This window comes from Amblyomma mixtum, chromosome 2 (genome assembly GCF_055824585.1).
Source record: "Amblyomma mixtum isolate Tamu chromosome 2, ASM5582458v1, whole genome shotgun sequence".
Lineage (NCBI taxonomy): Eukaryota > Metazoa > Arthropoda > Arachnida > Ixodida > Ixodidae > Amblyomma > Amblyomma mixtum.
The window spans coordinates 313,171,845-313,191,282 of NC_143013.1; the positions used below are offsets into that span (position 1 = coordinate 313,171,845).

Sequence of the window (19,438 nt, forward strand, 5' to 3'; positions counted from 1 at the left end):
CCCCCCCCCCCCACTTAGCTCACACAGTAAGGCATTGTTCGCCCCAAAACACTCGTGAGTCGAGTTATCGGGTCAAAAACCGGTTCCATGTAAACGTGCCGAGTCGAGTCGAGTCAAGGGGCCGGGATCACTAGTAAATTCCGCCGCAAGGGGTAGGTTGACTGAACACCCTGCCCCGATGTGCTTGCAAACGCTGTCGAGCCGAAAAAACGGAGGGGAGAGGATAAATGCAAACTTGTTTTTCACTTGCGCCGTCGCACCTCCGAAGCAGCGGTGGTGTGCCTCAATCTTGGATGCTACCACCAGCGGCGTAGCCAGAAATTTTGTTCGGGGGGGGGGGGGGGGGGGGGGGGGGGGGGGGCTCATATTGCAGCGCGTCCTCCTGATAGAATTTGTGGAGAGATCAAACGCAATTTTAATAAATGCATTGCAATTGACAATGCCATTGTGTATTAGGTAACGCTACGCACTGTCTATACAAGTGAAATATGTATCTTTAAATAAAAAAATGTATTCGTATGTTTAAAAATCGTGGTATGTTTAAAAATCGTGGTAGACATAACTGATACCAATGTTTCCATGTTTCTGCGTATTTAATAAGTAAAGAAAATACCACACGAAGTCTAGAGCTATATCAGTCCGAAACGAGCAAAACAGTGCATGCCGCTGATATGAAAAAAACCACACTTCTCGTCCTATTAAGTTTCATCCAACTTTGATTTGTTTGGTGCCTTGTTGGTGCTGAGAAGCGGAAGATGGGTGTTCGACGCTGGGAAGGCTCGTACGAGACCAGGCAAAGTAAGCTACAGGCTGTCACTACAATCGAGGACATGCTTCTGTAGCTATGTAAGGAAGGCTACGCGGGAAAGGGAAGAAAACCAGTCATAAGGCCTTGTGCTAGGAGCTCCTTTCTTTCCTATTATTTGGAGACTGACTACACAGGTGTTCAACACAATGGAACCTTTCCTGGGTAATGTCCTGCGGATGCACCAAGCCTCTCAACCGCCATTTCAACCGACCACACCTGTCTGCCCAGCCGAAACCAGTAACCCCACTCTACCATTGTAAAAGAATTTTCGCAGAAAAGAAGGAAGAAAGCTTAGGCAACCCAAACCGGAAACGCTAAATTGGTGGGTTACTGGGAAATGGTCTATTGTCTGACCCCCACATCCTTCTTTGCTAAATGGCTTGAGAGGGGTTAACTTTTTTGTGCTTCGGTCCCAGAAACTTGGCCACATACCTACGCAAAGTTCTGGGCTCTACTTTTTTGTACGCGGAAACACGAATACTTTCGTGTCGCGGTGTGGTTTACACACCTGGAGGGGGAATAGAACTTACCTCCTTTTTGGGGTATTCAGGTGGTGCCATCTATCGACAGAAAAAGTTCAAATCTGAGTTGCCGTGTAGCTGTTAAGTTGTATCTCGCAAGATAACGTAATATAGAACAGATTACTTTTCAAAGGGCTGTTAAGTTCCATTTCAGACGAAGCAGTTGCAATTGTAATTGGTCATTTGTGTTCTGTAACGTGAAGAAGACTGCTGAGAAGTGGCTGCAGCCAAAACGCACGCCATCCACTCAGAACAGCTACGTCACCGCGAAGGAAGGATGTATCACCGGGCGGCAGTAGAGCAGCCCTCTCGCATAGACATAAAAGATAGCTTGATTTCATACCACGATATCACGGAACATGATAATCTGAGCAGGAGGATATCCGCCGCCCGACTGTTCCCTCGGAAACGAGGAGGCAATTGCGTGGAGAAGATTACAAGGGGGAAATCATATACGCCCCTTCCGGGCAATCTCGAAATAGGGGAAATACCAATGTTGCATAACGTGCGGGGAGAGGGGCACTCTCGACCACGCAGTATGGGAATGTGCTGGCAGCCCGGGCGCCGAGCAAAAGATAGAAGATAGAGAAGCCTGGGAGACCTTGCTTCGGAGCGAGTCAACACCAATAAGCCTGGCGGCTGAGGTCGTGAAGCGACAATGTCTCTTCACCAGACCTTAGTTTGCGAGGCTCCTGAGCAGGACTGCCTTGGGCCTGCGTGCCGGGGGTTCCAAAAAGGAGTTTCATTTCGGTGGAAATAGTAGTTTTGATGATGATGATGGAGGATACGATGATCTCTTCGCAAAAAGCGAAACACACAAAAGCACGCAGTCCTGACAGGACGCCTCACAAGTCCTTCAGCTCCGCTTATGCTGCGGTTTCCGAAGCTCTGTGTAAAAATACACAGGCTTTGCTCGAGGCAGCTGCTGAAACAGCTATCATGCCGCGCATGCCGCACACAGGTTCTGCACGAACACGAGAATTTCAAAACCGTCTGCAGCACGCAGTCTCTTGCTTAACGCCACCCTAATGGCGTCCCTTCCGCACAAGCCTGCATCGACGGCTGCTTAGTATAATGAAAGCTTTAAGACCACGCGCGCACCGTTTAGTCTGCTTTCACCCGCTGCTAATAATTATTTTTGCGCAGCTTTAATTTTCATGTTTTTGGTTGTAGGAGCGGCGAGCCCCCAATTACAGAGTACAGCTAAACATTGATGCACGAAAAAGAAAAATAGAAAATAACTAGAAGAAACAAGGCAAGGTTATTTTATTTATAGTTAGATTTCATCTTTTTATGGTTAGCCTTCATTTCAGTTAGCTGGCCGCTTGCCTAGAACACTGCCTACGCAAAATGAAAATTGCTAAAGAGCCACTTTAATGTGAATTTAAGCAACCACGCCTCGTAGTCTTCAATTTACGCGTACTGAACCGCTCTCTACCCCCCCCCCCCCCCCTTTCTTTTGTCCCGGCTGCGGTAGGTGAGGGGGGGACTAGGGGTGTGCTGCAGTCTTCCTTATCTGTGCTTGCGCTCCTATGTTACATCGAATCCCGATAAAAAAGAAAAATAAATCCATTTGGAGCTTCCAAAATCATAAATGGAACCAATTGACCTCCACTACGGCACCTCTTTCTCTCTTTCACTTCCACCTTCCTCCCTTCCCTTACGGCGCTATTACGGCGCTATTCAGTTGCCCGCCGATATATGTGAGACAGATACTGCGCCATTTCTTTTACTTAAAAACCAAATTTCATTTTCAACCAACTGGAATTTGGATAGTGCTGTCTGACTGGTTTCTTATCGAAAGTTACGGTTGCTCCCTTTTGGCTAGAATTTTCACAGGTTTGCGCGAGCGCCTGCAATCTGACGTTAGGAACTATAATGCGGAATTTTTTTCATTTTTCAACGCCATTAAATAATGCTGATTTAATAATTAAGCGCAATCTTCACTTCGCGAGCATCGTGTCGCTTAATCCTCTGCACAGACATATCGTGTAATTGAATTACGCGCGCCGCCTAGCAGGTCCACGTGACCTTGACGACCAAACGGCGCGCGGCAGGGGCGTTTGCCCGTGCTCATACCACGGCCGCGCCAGACGAGCTGCACTGTTTTCGCAAGACAGTTAAGTGCACTGTGCAACGCCAGATAGATACGGAATCTTGGTGCACTGACCTCACTGAGCGCCCTATGTGTTTCGTTTGTTGTTTTTACCCGCTTACTCCATTAGTAACGGCCTTCGCTGCCAGTAATGCGGCGCGAACGCGTCCTTAATTGCCTTTTGTCGATATAGTGAGACGAACCCCACCCATAGCAGCGTGCAAAAAGCCTGCATATGAAACGAATTAATTGAAAGCAAGAGTTTTGCCCGAGCTGACGGCCGGGAGAACGCGCGAAATCAAGAATGACTTTCACTCGCTGCCCCGCGCGTTTTTCCCGTACTGCTTTTACTTGTAGCGGTTACGTCGTCTTTCGCAATTTTTGGCTTTTCCTAGTCGCACATATAAAGGCTGTGAACTGACAGCAAATGTGTTAAAAAACTTTACTGATTATTGCTTTTCCCCCCTTTCTATTTTGAATAACGTCGCAGTGCCCCCTTCCGTGCAGTGCCTTCTTCGGTATTTGGCGCGCGCTGCTTTCGATCGTTGACCCACATTTTCGTGTAGCGTTTTCCTTCTCCCGCTCGGTTATCTGTGCGTTATAGATTTCTCCAGCTCTTTTTTCCTCTTATTTCGTACAGCGTCTTGCCGCGCACAGTCGGAAGCGAAGCTTTAATGAAACATTAGCGTGCAGTAACCGCTGTAATTGTGGTAGCAGCCATGTTTCATGAATTACGCTCTCAATGCTGCTTTGCTCATGATAAAACGGACTTGCCCAGTGGAAGGAGCTGCTAGCATTCGGCGAAAATCACCAATAAAATCCTGCATACTTCAGTCATACAATCGTAGGGTAGATTATGTTCTGTACATATACAAAGTAACGAAATAGCAACTTGTTTACAAGCCTCTGGCTGTGCTCAGCGGTGAAGCTATAATCACACTGAAGCCAATTAAGGACGCAAGGCGGGGTTCACTTACTTGTGATTTGTTCTGCGGGTGAAGCGAAGCCTACCAAAAGGACGAAAACAAAGGAATGCACAAATATTATCTTAAACACTTGGACAAGAAATTGGACAGCCATGATGAAGGAATACTCCGTCGTCCCGTATCGATTATCCAACAGTCGGGACGGGCCGCCTGAGTGTCTCGTCTGCTACAAACTGCATCTGCCGAACCAGCGCCACTAGGCGTGTTCTCCGACTAAAATACATAACTTAAAAGGTTCAGAGCCGTGCACTAAAATTTACGTCAACTTTTTTTGCTGCAAGCTTTTCAAAAATAATAGTGAGAATTTTTGTTGTTCATTTTGAACGCTTGCATAAACAGCAAGACCCGCGCTGACTGGTTGACGCCTCACTGGCCTCACAACAATGCCATGCTAGTCGGGTCGCACCGGAGGGCGTATTCAGAGGAAGGTGATCCTTGTTGCGATTGGCCAACCGAGAACAGACGTCACTGCTCTACTCTACGTCACTCTGTGGGGACTTTTGGGGAACACTGCGCTTCAACCGACAGGGAAAATGTCAACTCTTCTTGAAAATCCTTGCTCAATATCCCAAGGTATCCCAAGGTGCATTTCTTGCTCGCTTGTTTTTTTTTTTATTTTTTTGCCTTGAGCATGGAGACGGGCACGTGCGATGGCGTTGCTTCAGCGGTTTGCGACAAGGCGTTCTTCAATACTAGTAATTTAAAAACACCCATCAAGGATATTCATGGGGAAGGACGCGGTTGTTGCTGCGACGCATCTTTTCTTTTTCTCTTTCCTCTGATCTCTCCTCTATCTGCACGCGGCAGCGGTGGTGGCTCGGCTCCAGCCAGTAGGCAGGCCTAGTACACTATAGGCAGGCCCATGCATCCTTCTCCCAGTCACAACAACAACATGTAGTAAGGCACGGCCGTTCTTGTGCGACTTACGTCCGAAGCATTTTGTCGCTCTTCGTGATCTGCGACGGCACCACGACTTCGAGGAAGAGGTGGAGAATCTAGTCTTCGACTCTAATAAAGGTAAGAAACGAAGTCTGCATGCACGCACTTTGTGATTAAAGCAATAAAGGGCCAAAGCGGGATGCAGTCGCGCGCTTAGATTACCGATTGAAAAGTTGCAGTTTATTGACTTTTCGAGTGCGCGCATTTTAAGTTTGTAAACACAAAGCGCGTTCTTTTTTTTATTTACGGGCTTACACTCACCTGGGGAAACTTGCATGTGGTTTTGTGCACGAAAACTTAGCGATGACATGCACGTTTTTTAAAGGAACCATGAAGATTTCAATGGGCTTGGTCTAGTGCGACAGATCTGCAGAGGTAGCCTTTGCGGGCATTCGAGTGAAATGTGAAACGTAACGTACTATAACCTTTGAAAGCCATGACTTGTCATAGTCATTTTGCACTTATTTGTAATGTAAGGTGTATAGTTTGTACAAAGTTTAGGTAGTCATAGTTTTGACTCCTAATCATTCTGAAGTGTAGCATGACTCAGCACTTTACTAGTAACATAAGGTGTGCAGAGTTTGTACAAAGTTGCGTAGTCATGCCTTGCACTCATGACTCGTCATTCTGCAACATAGCATGACTGTGCACTTTAATGCTTTGGCATTCTCGCTGGTAAGCAGTCTTATGTGTGTCTGCAGAATTTTTTTTTGGTGTCCTAGCTCTTCCATAAGCAAAGTGACAAGCAGTGCACTCTCTTTCATATTTAAAGTGGCCACTGCAGGAAAAAAACTGGTCCTTGCAGCAGACTCGCTGCTACAGGCCTTGCTTATGCTTTGTTGCAGGCATCTGCAATGTCTCGACAGGACACACAACATTGTCGCGGCATGCACTGGCTTAGCAGCGCTGAAGCCATGGCAATCGCAACATGCAGAAGTGTGTAGGAAGAATGCCCAGCATTGTTCTGCCTTTAGAAGTCAACAGCGCTGACCTGAATTTGTGGTCAAAGGACAGGGCCATGTAAAAGGTTGCTGTGCAGGAATGAGTTTTTGCAGGGTGTAGTAAAATTGAAATACTTCCATGTAACAGTCCGTGTAATAACTTAACCTAATAATTTTCTCCAAAAATTGTTCCCCATACGCTATAGCAGGAAAAAACAGTAAGCGAATGACTGATAAATTTTTAACAATAAAATAGCTGGGAAATGCAGTTCTGCACTGCAGGCAAAAGGCTAAAAATGTGAAGCTAAATCTGTGATTGTCATGCGCACTTGGCAGAGGCAGAGCGCCAGTAGTAGTGCGAGAGTACTGCATATGTGCCCACTCCATAGCACATGCATTTTTCATTAGTGTATGTAAAAAGTACAAACTTTAATTTGGCCTTGCTTTTCAAAAAATGAAAATAGTGTGATACACAAAAAATTGACAGAGAAGTTTTGCCGAAATTTTATAAACGTGCAAAAGCAGAATTTCATGAACATTGCCTTGTCTTGTTACTTTACTGTTGGCTTTCTAAGGATGCCTTATGCCGTTATTCATGTGCTATCATTGTGTACACGTTTTTATCAAAATGGAGCCCACCTTTGTTCACGCCTCAATTTTTAAAAATTTCTTTTTAGTCATGAGTGGTCATGGACTTAACATCATATGTTGGCATCGTGTCATAACTATGTTGCAATGCTGCTGTGAGGCTGTGGTTGCTATGTCGCCGTTGCTATGCTCTTGGCACAAACCCACATACACATCGCAGGATCTTGCTCGGGGTTTACCGTTCGGAATTGTGCTTTCACACTAATAATTAACTAATACTATGTGGAGTGCTTAGTTATGTTTACAATCTTTCTGTTTCAGGATTTTGCGCCTGGAAAGACGGAGAAGAAAGCAAAACTTGCTGCCATTTTATAGCTTCTACAGGAAAGAAGGAATGTGCACCAAGGGTTTTTAAACGCTACCTGCACTGCCACCATTCCGGCTCATACGAAGAGCTTCCTATAGAACAGCGCCAAAGGCAGGAAAAGGGGCAAGGAAGCTGCAAAATTGGCAAACACTGCTTTGCTACTCTAGAGGTCATGGAGAAAGAGGGCAAGGTATATGTAGTGTTTCAAAAGAAACACTACGGACACTTCAATGAGGCCTGCCACCAAAGGCTGTCCCAGGATGATGCCAGAGGGCTTGCAGGTTAGCCACTCCTCTTGTACAAAGCATTTGTGCATGCTGTGTTGACTTTACCGGAATGTGAAAACGTTTAGAAGCTACACTCCACCAACCTTTCATAAATGGGAGACGAAAGTGCAATAGAAATGTATTTTAGGGGGAAGATATTGCTCATTAACTCGAGTGATCATTTCAATGATTTTTATTCTTCTGCGATGCATCTATGGCACAAAAGAGGTGGGACAACACGAAAATGCCTATTGTAAAGTGGGAGAAGGCATGTCCCACAAAACGAGGGGGCGGAAGAAGTTATAGTAGGGCACAGCTTAAGAACCCAGTGGCCAATGCCCCTCAAAGGAAGCCTGCCATCCAATGGCGTCGACCGATTCTCATGATGTCATGGTTAATCCTAGGGGGTAGCACTGCAGGAGGGTGGCAGATGAAAGGGGATTAGTTATGGCTTTAATTGGGTTAACTGATGAAAATCAGCTGACGCCATTGACTGGGGGGGTCTTCTTTAAGGGCCATCTGCCACTTCGTTCTCGAGTTGTATTTGACTGTAGTGCAATTCACTTGAGCCTACTTGGTCGCATCGAAGGGTGAAAAACAATTGATCCACGGCACATTGCATGCACAGCACAGTCTGTACGAACTTCATGCCGTTTAGTTTAGAGATGCTTTGTGGAAGGGGTCCAGTCTTTCAAACTGAACATAATTAGGAATGTCGTCTAGCACTGAACTACTCCAATGTCTGTTCTTTTGTTTTTCTGCTGGTTTCATTGACTATCCTAGGTCTGTCGCTCAATCGGCTGACGTTGAACTTCATCCGTAAGAAGTCGGCTTGAGCTCTATGAAACGTGTCTTGAATGACTGACAGTTGCACTCGATGCTAGCCTCTTTTTTTGGCTGCCTGTCAAAAGCGTAGGCATTTTGTTGCTGATCAAAGCAACGCCACCAGTCTAATGGTTGTATAAGGGCCATGTTTTTTCTCATAAGACAGATCGTCTGCAGTGAACTTTCATTAATTAGAATTATTTGGCTGTTTTGGCACTTCATCAGTAACTCTCGCAGGAACGGCTGTGGTTTGAGTGTTCAGCTACTAAGCTGGAGTACCCGGGTTAGAACCCGGCTGCGGCAGCTGAGTTTCGATGGAGGCAAGAGGTGCCCACGTGCTGCGCAGTGTCAGTGCCCAAAGATCCCCAGGCGGTCGAAATTATTACGGAGCCCTCCACTACAGCACCTTTCTCTCTTGCTTCTTTCACTCCTTCTTTCCTTCATGGCATGGTTGAGGCAGTTACTGCACCATTTCCTTTCCTCAAAAACCACTAACATAAAACACAAGCCTGCACAAAAGTTGAAATCGCAAAAAAAAAAAAAAAAATGAACAAGCAGCATTTATATTTCAGTTTATGTATGACTGGCATGCCCTCCAATTGTCTCTTGACTTAGCAGCAGTCATTCAGGTGTTGAAACTGAAACAGCATGAGAAAAATATTCACTTAGAAATTATTCACCTGGCGTAAGTGAATTCTACATTGTGACTCGTGCACACTATTGTCTTGTGCACAAGTCCAAAGAAACAAAGTTCGCGTTCAAAAATTTGGTGTCTCTACTCCTTTAAAGGTTGCTGTCAGGCGAATCGGTGCATTTTTTGAATATGCAGAATGAAATGGGACAGGATGAGAAGCACATGTCCTTATTCTTTTCTTGTCCACATTTTCAGTGCTGTTATATTCCGCATTTATAACACGCTGTATATAACTTCCCTGTTTTGCATTGCAGTATGCAAGTTTAAACACTCAAGCTCATAAAAATAAAGTCCATCTGGCTTTGAAACAACCATTTTGTTGTGTGCTTTGCAGTGCCACAAAAGTGAAATGAAAGTAAGATGAACTGTGTGTCACCTGCGAAAAGGAACAAAGTGGAAGACGAAGGAATCCGACCAGAAGTATTTGTCACTTTATTACATGGCTGTAGGCAGATGAACCAGAGATGTTAACAGTTTTTTTCTGTACCATTTTCAGGCCGGTGAGCAGAAGGAATGCCAGAAAAAACCATCGTGCACAAACATCCGAGCAGGTACAAGTGGATCAGATCAAGCCCACGGATGCAACTTGTGACCACTAAGGACCTCCGTAACATTGCAGATAAGTTTAGGATTGGAAAAACAGAGCAGAGAGATCCAGACGATTTTAAGAGTGTTGAATTATGGGTCGAAGAAATGAGGGCAAAAAATGAGTCGCCACTGTTGTATTACAGGAAGAAGGGTGACCCCAACAGTCATGATGGTGACTTTGAGCTAGCATTAATGACGTTCCCACAACGAGAGCTCCTTTATGAATTGGGGGCAGCGAAACTGTGCACTGACTCCACCCATGGCATAAATAAGTACTAACTCCAACTGACAACCCTGCTCACAATTTCTCAAGATGCCTTTGGTATCCCGTGTGCCTACTTGATTTCAAAAAGGGTGAACACGGGCACTGTGGTGAGGTTTTTCGAGGCCATCAAAGAAAAAAACACAATACCATGTCAGGCATTTATGTCTGATGATGCCCCTGTTTATGGCAGTGCATGGGAGCAGGTGATGGGTCCCTTGAGGAGTCGACTGCTTTGCAGCTGGCAGGTGCTACACAACTGGAGCACGCACCTGAATACAGTCACAAACAAGGACTGCAGGAGTACAACAAGGGACATGCTGCACACTCTGATGAAGTGGACAGATGAGACTGAGTCTCAACAGTTGCTCCCTGCACTTCTTGGTATCCACTCCAAAGAGCATCAGCTTAATTGCCTTTGGCTTTGTCAGAAATTTTGAGAAAACATACGCAAAGAGGGCATGTCAGTGGGCTTACTGCTATCGGCAGTACATTGGATTAACAACAAATAATCACTTGGAGTCAAGGCACTGAAGTACTCTCACTTTGGTGGCAAGGTAAATGGGTGATTGGATACATTAATCAAAGTACTCTTCAATTTCACATCCGAAAAACTTTACAACAGGTGTCAAAGGAGGAGCAGACCACCGCAAATCTGCCCTATTTAGGAAGCATAAAGTGGGGATTGAGCTTTCTAAGTCCAGTACTGAGAGAGTGGGAGATGGCCAGTGGCATGTAAAGTCACAAAGTTTGGTGAACTTCAAGCACACAGTGGAAAGAACTAGCAAATTGTGCAGTGGCTGTGAGCTTCATTGTGAGCAGTGCGAGGCTTGCCACAACATGTACACAAGTATGTGTTGACCATGCAACGCATGTGCACATGTGCAAGCACATGCATGCTGTTGCTGTAATGGAGCTACACTTGTGTCAGATGCAGAGCAGCCAGAAAGTAGCATTTGACTGTGCTGGCATTTGTAGGCCCTGCCAGCTGAAGATGGCAGATTTCAGGTGAGGGATTAGGATTATGTTATGAGCTAGTTGGCAGGCTATTCTGACAAAGTGCTTTAGCATAGCAAGCTCAAGACACAGCAGGGAAGAGGAGTGCCATTTGCTAATTTTCTTGAAGCCCACATGGTCATGAGAAAGGTGCACCATCATATCCCATATCAAGCAGCACCATTGACGGTACACTACAGGCCTCTGGTATTTCTTTTCTAGTCATTCCTTTTTCCCGAAACTTTCCTCCTAGGAATGGAGAACTCATCCCGCCACGGCGCCTCAGTGGCTCTGGCGTTCTTAGACTGCTTACACGAAGGCTGTGGGTTTGATCCGGCCATAGCGGCCACATTTCAGTGGAGGCAAAATACAAAGATGGCCATGTGCTGTGCAAAGTCAGCGTGCATTAAAGGGCCCCAGGTGGTGTAAATTAATCCAGAGACCTCCATTATGGTGTCCCTCATAGCCCATGTGCCGCTCCCGAATGTTAAACCCGACAATTAAGAAATTGAGATATTTCAGGCCCCTCATTCCCTACTCAGAATCTGCTTGTGTGAGTACGCCCTCTCTGGCACTGCTCAACAGAGAACTTCTGACAATTGGCAAACATTTTTCATCTTTGGGAAATTAGTGCACTCATTTTCTTGTTCATACCTGCCTTGCATTCACTATAATTTTATTTCTTCGTCATCCCTGCTTGATTTCATTTTGTCTGCATGTGGTGCACTCATAGAGGCATGCGCTCTTCAATAAAATTAGTATGAAGTGTCGCTCCATGCTGCATTCCTCTTTGTTGCGTCGTGCTGTCACAGTGCACCGCCCTTTTAGGACATCTTGAGAAAAACAGCGCTTGCAGACAAAGGACCAGAACAAGGACACACACAAAAAAAACAGCGCAGTTGTGTGTCCTTCTCGTTTCCTTTGTCTGCAAGTGCTGTTTTTCTCAAGATGTACCCCAACCAACTCGCCCAGCAACACACCTTGCCTTTTAGGACAGTTGACAATATGTGGTTCCACAGTTCTGCAATGCATATGAGAAAAAGTATTCTTGACAAAAGGCTAAGCCGTAGCTGTCATCTTGCACACTGAAAGCTGCAGCGCAAAACTACTATTCATCTTATTTTGCAAAGAGAATACTGCTGCAACAGAAAAACAGTATTACTCATTTTTCAGAACATTGCTGGTGCAATTTGTGACACGAACTTATATTGCCATGGTAGAAACAGCCGTGAATAGCCTTCCCTCACATGATAAAGCACTTCATAAATGAACTTGCTTGGCTCTTACACAGTGTCTCTCCACCAGCCTTCCAAGCAATGAGCCTTCTGTTGTGTGATGGGAACACTGTGCCAACTTTGTTGCCTAGAAATTCTAAAATGCCCCTATTTGTCGAGAAGGCAGCTTAGATGAAACATATAGTGCCCAGTTAATGTCATTTCCTTTTTACTCATTAATGAAAAATGCTTCAAAGCCCAACTGCAACGAAATTATAATTTGGCTAGAATGCCTGTTAATGTGCTGGGTGTGTCATAAAACTAATCGTAACAAAGTTTCATGCTTCTGAGAAAACTGACACTGTTGCTACAAGTGTTTAAAAAGCTGTGTAGTAGACAACGTGGCATGTCCATATAGGCAGATACGGATACCCGAGTGCCATACGGCCTCATGTCTGGCCCATTGGGAATGAACAGATTAAGGACAGTGTAGAGTGAAAGGCTAGGGGCTAAAATGTGGCTTGGCAGTCATGGGTATGGTGCTGCGCCAAAGTTGTTAGGAATTTGTTTCAATCCTGCAGATGCTGATTTCTGTTTCCATTCCAGGTTTTTGTACACCATATTTACTTAAATAATGGATGCATTTGCATAATAAATGCTTTCCCTACATCAATCATCAAAATCTGGGGAAAGTTCAACTGACCACACCATGTTTTACACCATGTAATAAATGCACCAAACTTACCATTCTAATTTTTTCCCACAAGAAACTGCATCCATGATGCAAGTAACTGCAGTATTACAGGTTACAGATTGAAGCACTGTCAGCTGTATTATGTGGCCGCAAGACTGCCTGGCGCCATGTGAAGAGGAATGCTCCCAAGGCTCATCACATCACATTTACTCCAGTATCCACATATGGCACCCGTTTCATCCTGCACGTCACATTCACCTCGGGCTGTTGATAGCCTGCCAGCTAGATTAAGAATGTCACAAATAAAATGTCTACCTAACTGAAAACTGTGGTTGTATATATCGGAGATTTTTATTGACTTGTGGCAGTCTACCTGGACAGGTTATGGTAATGCAAGGCAGCCCATTATGCACAGCATATGAGTGCATAGGCGCCACAACTTCTCATCTTTTCCAAGGGTTCATGTTTTGCACTATTGGGTGTGACCCGACCCATCTTTCCACAGTCCTCGCGTAGTTAATAATAAAGTGCTCCTAATCCTTTTTTGACAGTCAAAATGTATTTTCCTAGGCATACTGGCAATCTGCAATTTGTATTTCTCCACAGATTTGGTACTTCTGAGAAGTTGGACGGTCATTTTATAAATGATATATTTTTAATAAGCTAGCAGATACTATTCTTGATTTAAACATTTGCAGGCATATATACGCTGCCATTGTTTGCCTTGATAAATACTGTGTCCATTGTGTAATCATAGTACAAACACGTTAATAGATTCTAAAGGATGTTAATGCTGCTTAATTACGCCGTACAAGCCCAGCTGTGGCTTTGGAAAGCTGCCCTTCCTTGGACTCTGACATTAAATACAACTTGTACTTGGGAAAGACTAATCTTACTGTGAGTGTAACGACAAAATTAAACAAATTCCATTAGACGCTGGTATGACCCCGCCTGCGGCAGTTGTATTCCGATGGTGACACACAACAGGCCCAGATGCTGTGCGATGTCGGAGCACGTTAAGGGCCACTGTTGGTCGAAATTACTGGATCCCTCCACTGTGGCGTCCCTCATAGCCTGAGTCGCTTTGGGACGTTAAACCTCGTAAGCCAAAGTTAGCATTATGTTCCTGCCGGACCGAGCAGCCACTGACAGGGTAAGACTGTACGAATGGGTACCATCAATCACTACGTGACACCCCCACTCCACTCACCCGATGAAATCCCATCCATCAGTGACACATCCACTCCACCCTTCGACTCAGATTTGCAACCGCTTGCCAACCGCCTCCTCCCGCCCTCTCTTCTTCCCTCTTCCCTGCAATTTCGTGAAGGTGGATTTCACTCCCTCCACTCTGTCACCTGAGGCTTCAGACCGACGGATTATTCCAACATGGGGGTTCTGATGCTGATGCACTAAAATGATATTTTTGAAAGACAGCTACAGTTTGTTACATGTTAAGGAAAAGAGTACTCGCTGTACCATGCAAAATGCGAGATCATTCCCTGGTGTGCACACGCTGCATCACAAGGAAGTACATTTGGCACCTAAATTGAAATGTGCAGTATAGCGAGCAGTTAGCACCAGGTGCTGTACACAGACACGAGCACAAAATGAACACGCTTATTACCAGGCCCTCTCTGTGCACCCTCCCTATACATAGTGTGAAGACTGCTTTTGAAGCTAAGGTTGGTCACATTGCAAAGAAATAAAGACAGCATGAACATGAGAACCGGACACACAGCACTGACAGAAATCTCGACAGTCGGTGCTGTGTGTCTGGTTCCCGTGTCGTCCCTTTCTGTTCGGCGACCAACCTTAACTAGAACAAACAACTTGCCCGAACCCTTGCTTTTGAAGCATTGCATGCAGTAAGTAGCACGCATTACAATGCACAGACTGAGCCATGTGTGTTATTGTATCAGCAGTAAACCACGTGCAAAAAAAAAAAAATCAACAGCCAATAACTACAGTCGGTAAAGCGAAATTTGAGCGCAGCTCTTCACATATTTTAGTTTTGCAGTATGCTGAAGTAAAGAATTCCAGAGAGCCACCTGCCCCAGCGAGAGGCAGTGATAGGCGACATTTGGCCCTGAGCACTTGGCTACCACATACTTTGTATAGACAAGTTCTGTCCCGCCTCATACGAACACCAAAACACTTTCTTGAATATCTTTTTCAATGAAGGCAAATACACTGGCTTACACAAACATCGAAATTACTTGCTATTACATCTTAATAAAGTGTTCAGTGTCACACTATTACGATGCTATATATCAATTTATGCATGCCAGCACATCATCTCTGGCTGAGAAAGATCTGACAAATCTTGCTTTTTGACAGTATGTGGGCACAGAGTCATTGATTGCACAGACCAAATATGACTATACCAACAGAACGTGAACTCAGAGGATTACCTTAGAACTCATGTGCCTTTGAAAACATGCAGTGAACATGGAAACAATTTTATTTTTAAGGTGCGCCGCCCAGCGTATGCACATGCGTTCAGTGCACTCTTTCTGCGCCATGAAGGACGACTCGGTCTCAAGAGCAGAAGTACACACTGCCAGTGCATTCCAGGACATTTAATTCAGATAGGTACTACATGAGACGTAAGCAACGTATCTATAGCGTTCGCACCGTGCAGCTTTATTGCTTCGCTCTGTCCCGAGCATTTTTCAGTCCACTGAGGTGGTTGCGAGCCACAGGTGGGTTAGTCTTGCGATTATTCTGCCGGCAATTGCTTCTCTCTGTGATCTAGCAGATCTACGCCACCTCGCACCCACAACAGTCGTCAACTGGTACTGTCGCCATTCGGTGTCCAGATCAGTGTCTTGAAGGATCGAAGGCGGGCTGGAAACGACATGCTGCAATGTTCTCCAACCCTTGCATCACAAGAAAGTCAATGCGACGACATATCACAGCCCACGCACTGCATCGTGATGATTATAACAAGAGTTATATGCACAGATATTTTCCAGAACGAGCTGGAAACACCCAGATCAGGGACGCCAGTACTGGACGGCGCGGGCTTGCGTCCTGCTCACTCACCTTTAGGGACGCATGGGAGGTAAACACGCATTCCATAGGCGGTCTACTGGTCACAAACAAAAAAGGGGCAAATTTAAAGAACTACACACGCCACAAAGACGAGACACCGACGAATACTTCACTCGCAACAGCCGCCGACCGCGATTCGAACGTACGTAAACAACCGCCATGTTGTTTTTTTTTCTTCTTTGCTAACTGACTATAGGGGGCGCTGTAAGAGCGCTAGCATCATCATCATCGCGCGTTCCCTCAAAGAAAAGTAAATACAAATAGCCCAAACCAGCAATAAACTAGAAAAAAGGCATTAAACGTTAAAAATTGCAACATAAATAAGAAAGTCATTTATGCAGTTGACGAAAATCAACACACTCATTCAAAGGAAACGCCAATAAAATTGATTCATAAAAATAAAACAAAAATATAAATATGCATGTTTTCTTCTCCTTGGTTTTGACTAAAGCTAGGACGTGCGACTATTTTTTGGCAGTTTTCTAAATCGGGTCGCCCAGTGCGACCATAAGAAAATTAAGGCAAGAAAACTGAAAACGTAACAGGGGCACTTAAGGGTCAACATTGCATCGTCACAATATGCACGCTTTCTCTCTTGTTGCTCATCCCAAGCTTGAATGCATGTCAATTTGCTGTTTCAAAGCAGAATGGTCTTCTATCGTTGTAGCGGATTGAACCGAACCAAATGTACTGTCATGAACAAAGCGGTCACATAACTTTAACTTATGCAGCTCAAACTCACATTATTTATTATTTGAGTTTAGTTTTAATGACATGAAAGAACCACAAGTACCATTATAAAAGGTATTTTTCATCAGAGCACTTCGGATGGACTAGAAGCCTTACTCCCAACAGTGTGCAATAAAGCCATTTACACAAATCATGTTGGCAGCAATGTTGAAACTGTGTGCGTCCACCTTACTTGAAACTGCAACATATGCAAGACAGACAAAATTTTACCATTCAAAATCATAATGTGCCGAGATATTGCTGCAATCTTGAACGTAACCACGCTTGCCATTACAATCAAAATGACTCAACAGCACATGCAAACATGAGAATTTTTTCTTCACAGACATTTTGACACTACATTTAGTTCACTATTTATGCAACTTCCGTTTATTTACACGATGGACACAAATATTCACATGCACGCCAGTCTTAGCATGAGTGCCATGCATTAGTAATTGTCAATATGCACCCCGGCACACATTGTGCATTTGCACATTAAAACGCTCATGAAAACTCAACAAGTGCTCAGCAATTACTGCAGCTTAAATGGTCAAGCACACAGAACACGTCAAAGTTATGGTATGGTATAGAATATGGGGTTTAGCGTCCGAAGGCAACATGGGTTATGAGGAACGCCATAGTGCAGCGCTACGGATTAATTTTGACCACATGGGGCTCTTTATCGAGCACTGATGTCACTCAGTACACAGGCGCCTAGCATTTCGCCTCCACTGATAGGCAGCTGCCGCAACTGGGATCGAACCCGTCCTTGGGAACAGCAGCGGGCACCCTAACCACTCGGCCATTGCGGCGGGGCGACGGCTGACCACATTATAAGCAACCAAAAGTCCAGGTCTCTGCTTTATGTCTTACATGTTGCCTAGGTATCTTCTACTTTTACTATATCTGCAATCTAAAAATTAACGATAGACAACTTCCCCGCTCCATCTAAATTACTATAATTGTCCCATGCCCTTCTTCGTTTGCTACACACTTGAGCTTATAATTTTTGGCTAGTTTTATCAAGGTGTCATACAAGTGTAACAGCTGCCACAGTATGAATTGTGGATTCTAAGAGAAAAAAGAACTCAAATTTAGCACTACTTTGAACAAAAATATTCAGCCAATATATGCACAACAGGCATACACCAATAACATTTCTACCGCAAAACCGTGAACCCACCGTACCGAGGAACAGTAATAGAATATCACTGGCCGCCGCGGTGCCTCAGAGGTTATGGTGCTTGGCTGTTGACCCGAAAGACGTGGGTTCGATCCCGGCTGTGGCAGTCGCATTTCGATGGAGGCAAAATTCTATAGACCCCTACAAAAATTTTATTAGTCACCCCTTATCGTGCTAATATGCAGGTACCAATTATTTCTGTAACGTACCTCTCATCATTTCTGTAATACCCGTTACTAGGTCTTCAAGAAAATAATAAACTGAAATGTAGCAAAGAGCTGATGGTTGTCTTTTCATACAACATTCTTCACAGCAGCTCTGCTTCTGAAAGGAGCACCTCATTCTTTGTGGACTCAACTAGTTTTCTTCTATTTTAATCACCATGAGGTCAGAGTACTCCAGTAACACACTGAATCCTGATATGCTACACTCTAGTGAGCCAGTTTCACAACTCTCATAAAAGAATGATGAACTCAAAGGTCTGCCACAAACATGTCATGGGCTACATCTTTAATGGAGTAGAGAAACCAAATTTTTGGATACACATTTCTCTTTACATTGATGCACTAGGCAATGCTGTACACAAGCCACCATGTGGATTTTAACTTTGTCAGCTAAATAATTTACAATTTAATTTTTTTTCTTGTGTCATCTGGTTTCGGTTTTTAACAGCCGAATGACTGCTCTGAAGTCAGATACATTTTCAGGTCACATGAGGCACGCAAAAAGAGATATAATCGCTGCCTGTTCACTTTATGTGACTCCAACTCTTAGACAGGTTTGTGCACGAGTTGATGCAAATAACAATGAACAAAACTGCAATAATACTGCTGTCTTTGTATGCCTCACATGACCTGAACACATCCCTGACATCACAGTCGTCGTTCGGTTGTTTAAGCTAAATGAGTGCGAGAGAAAAAATGCAATTATAAATATATTGCCTCTTGTTGTCGCAATCCATGCAGCTGTCTAGTCTTTCTAAAATACTGCGCATCATTCTAACCGAAAGAAACAACTAAAATTTTGTTGTCTCTACTCCTTTAATACCTACTGGGCCTTGACAATATAAAAAGCACCTATACATATCAGCGAACTGAGCTGCCAACCTTCAAAAATGTATCCACAAGCTCTTTTCACATTGTGCTTTTAAATATGTTGCCTCATACTCGTGATATACATATGTTCTGACTGTGCACATTACAAAAACAGTAATTCAGGAACCAGCAGACCCACCCATTCAGCAGCATGGCAAGCGAAGAATGAAAATTAGAATGCAGGTAGAAAGAAAAGGCACACAGCTTTTTCAGACCTTCTAATTTGAATACTTCAAACTTATGTGGCCAACTGTAAATGTTTCCTTATTGAAATCCCACACTCCTTTAGACGTTTGCCATAAACCAGAAAAAATTTGTCAAAATGCTTCCCTCTAAAAGGAACAACCAAATATAAGCAGACAAGCCATGTTTACATTTCATGCATTTTTAAGCGCTTCACTGTATGCACAGAAGCATGTCACATGCATGGCGTGTTGATGTTTGGTTTATGCTGCTTCTTCACTTTATATTGAAAGGTCATGGCTATTCTTTTTTTTGTGTGTGTGTCCATTGCCACACAGAGCTGCCGTCTATGGAGCAAGCTTATTTGCATTTAAAGGTCGCTTGCCTAGTCACTGCTGACTCCAC

General features: G+C 44.4%; 2 protein-coding genes and 1 pseudogene across 3 annotated transcripts in view; 2 read left to right on the forward strand and 1 right to left on the reverse strand.

Annotated features, from left to right (window-relative positions):
• The window catches only part of LOC149365005 (uncharacterized), a 55,519-nt gene extending 50,938 nt beyond the window's left edge, over positions 1-4,581 (reverse strand). The window contains exon 1 of the mRNA XM_089575073.1: positions 4,402-4,581. Coding sequence (XP_089431199.1) covers positions 4,402-4,504 — 103 coding nt within the window. The 5' untranslated portion in view covers positions 4,505-4,581. The remainder of the gene's footprint in view (positions 1-4,401) is intronic.
• mTor (serine/threonine-protein kinase Tor) overlaps positions 1-19,438 on the forward strand; it is a 123,236-nt gene that overhangs the window by 38,788 nt on the left and 65,010 nt on the right. The window lies entirely within an intron of this gene.
• On the forward strand, positions 4,799-12,834 carry LOC149365009 (uncharacterized; annotated as a pseudogene). The gene is made up of 4 exons (XR_016288183.1): positions 4,799-4,838; positions 5,269-5,427; positions 7,200-7,526; positions 9,527-12,834. The product of XR_016288183.1 is annotated as an uncharacterized LOC149365009 (transcript).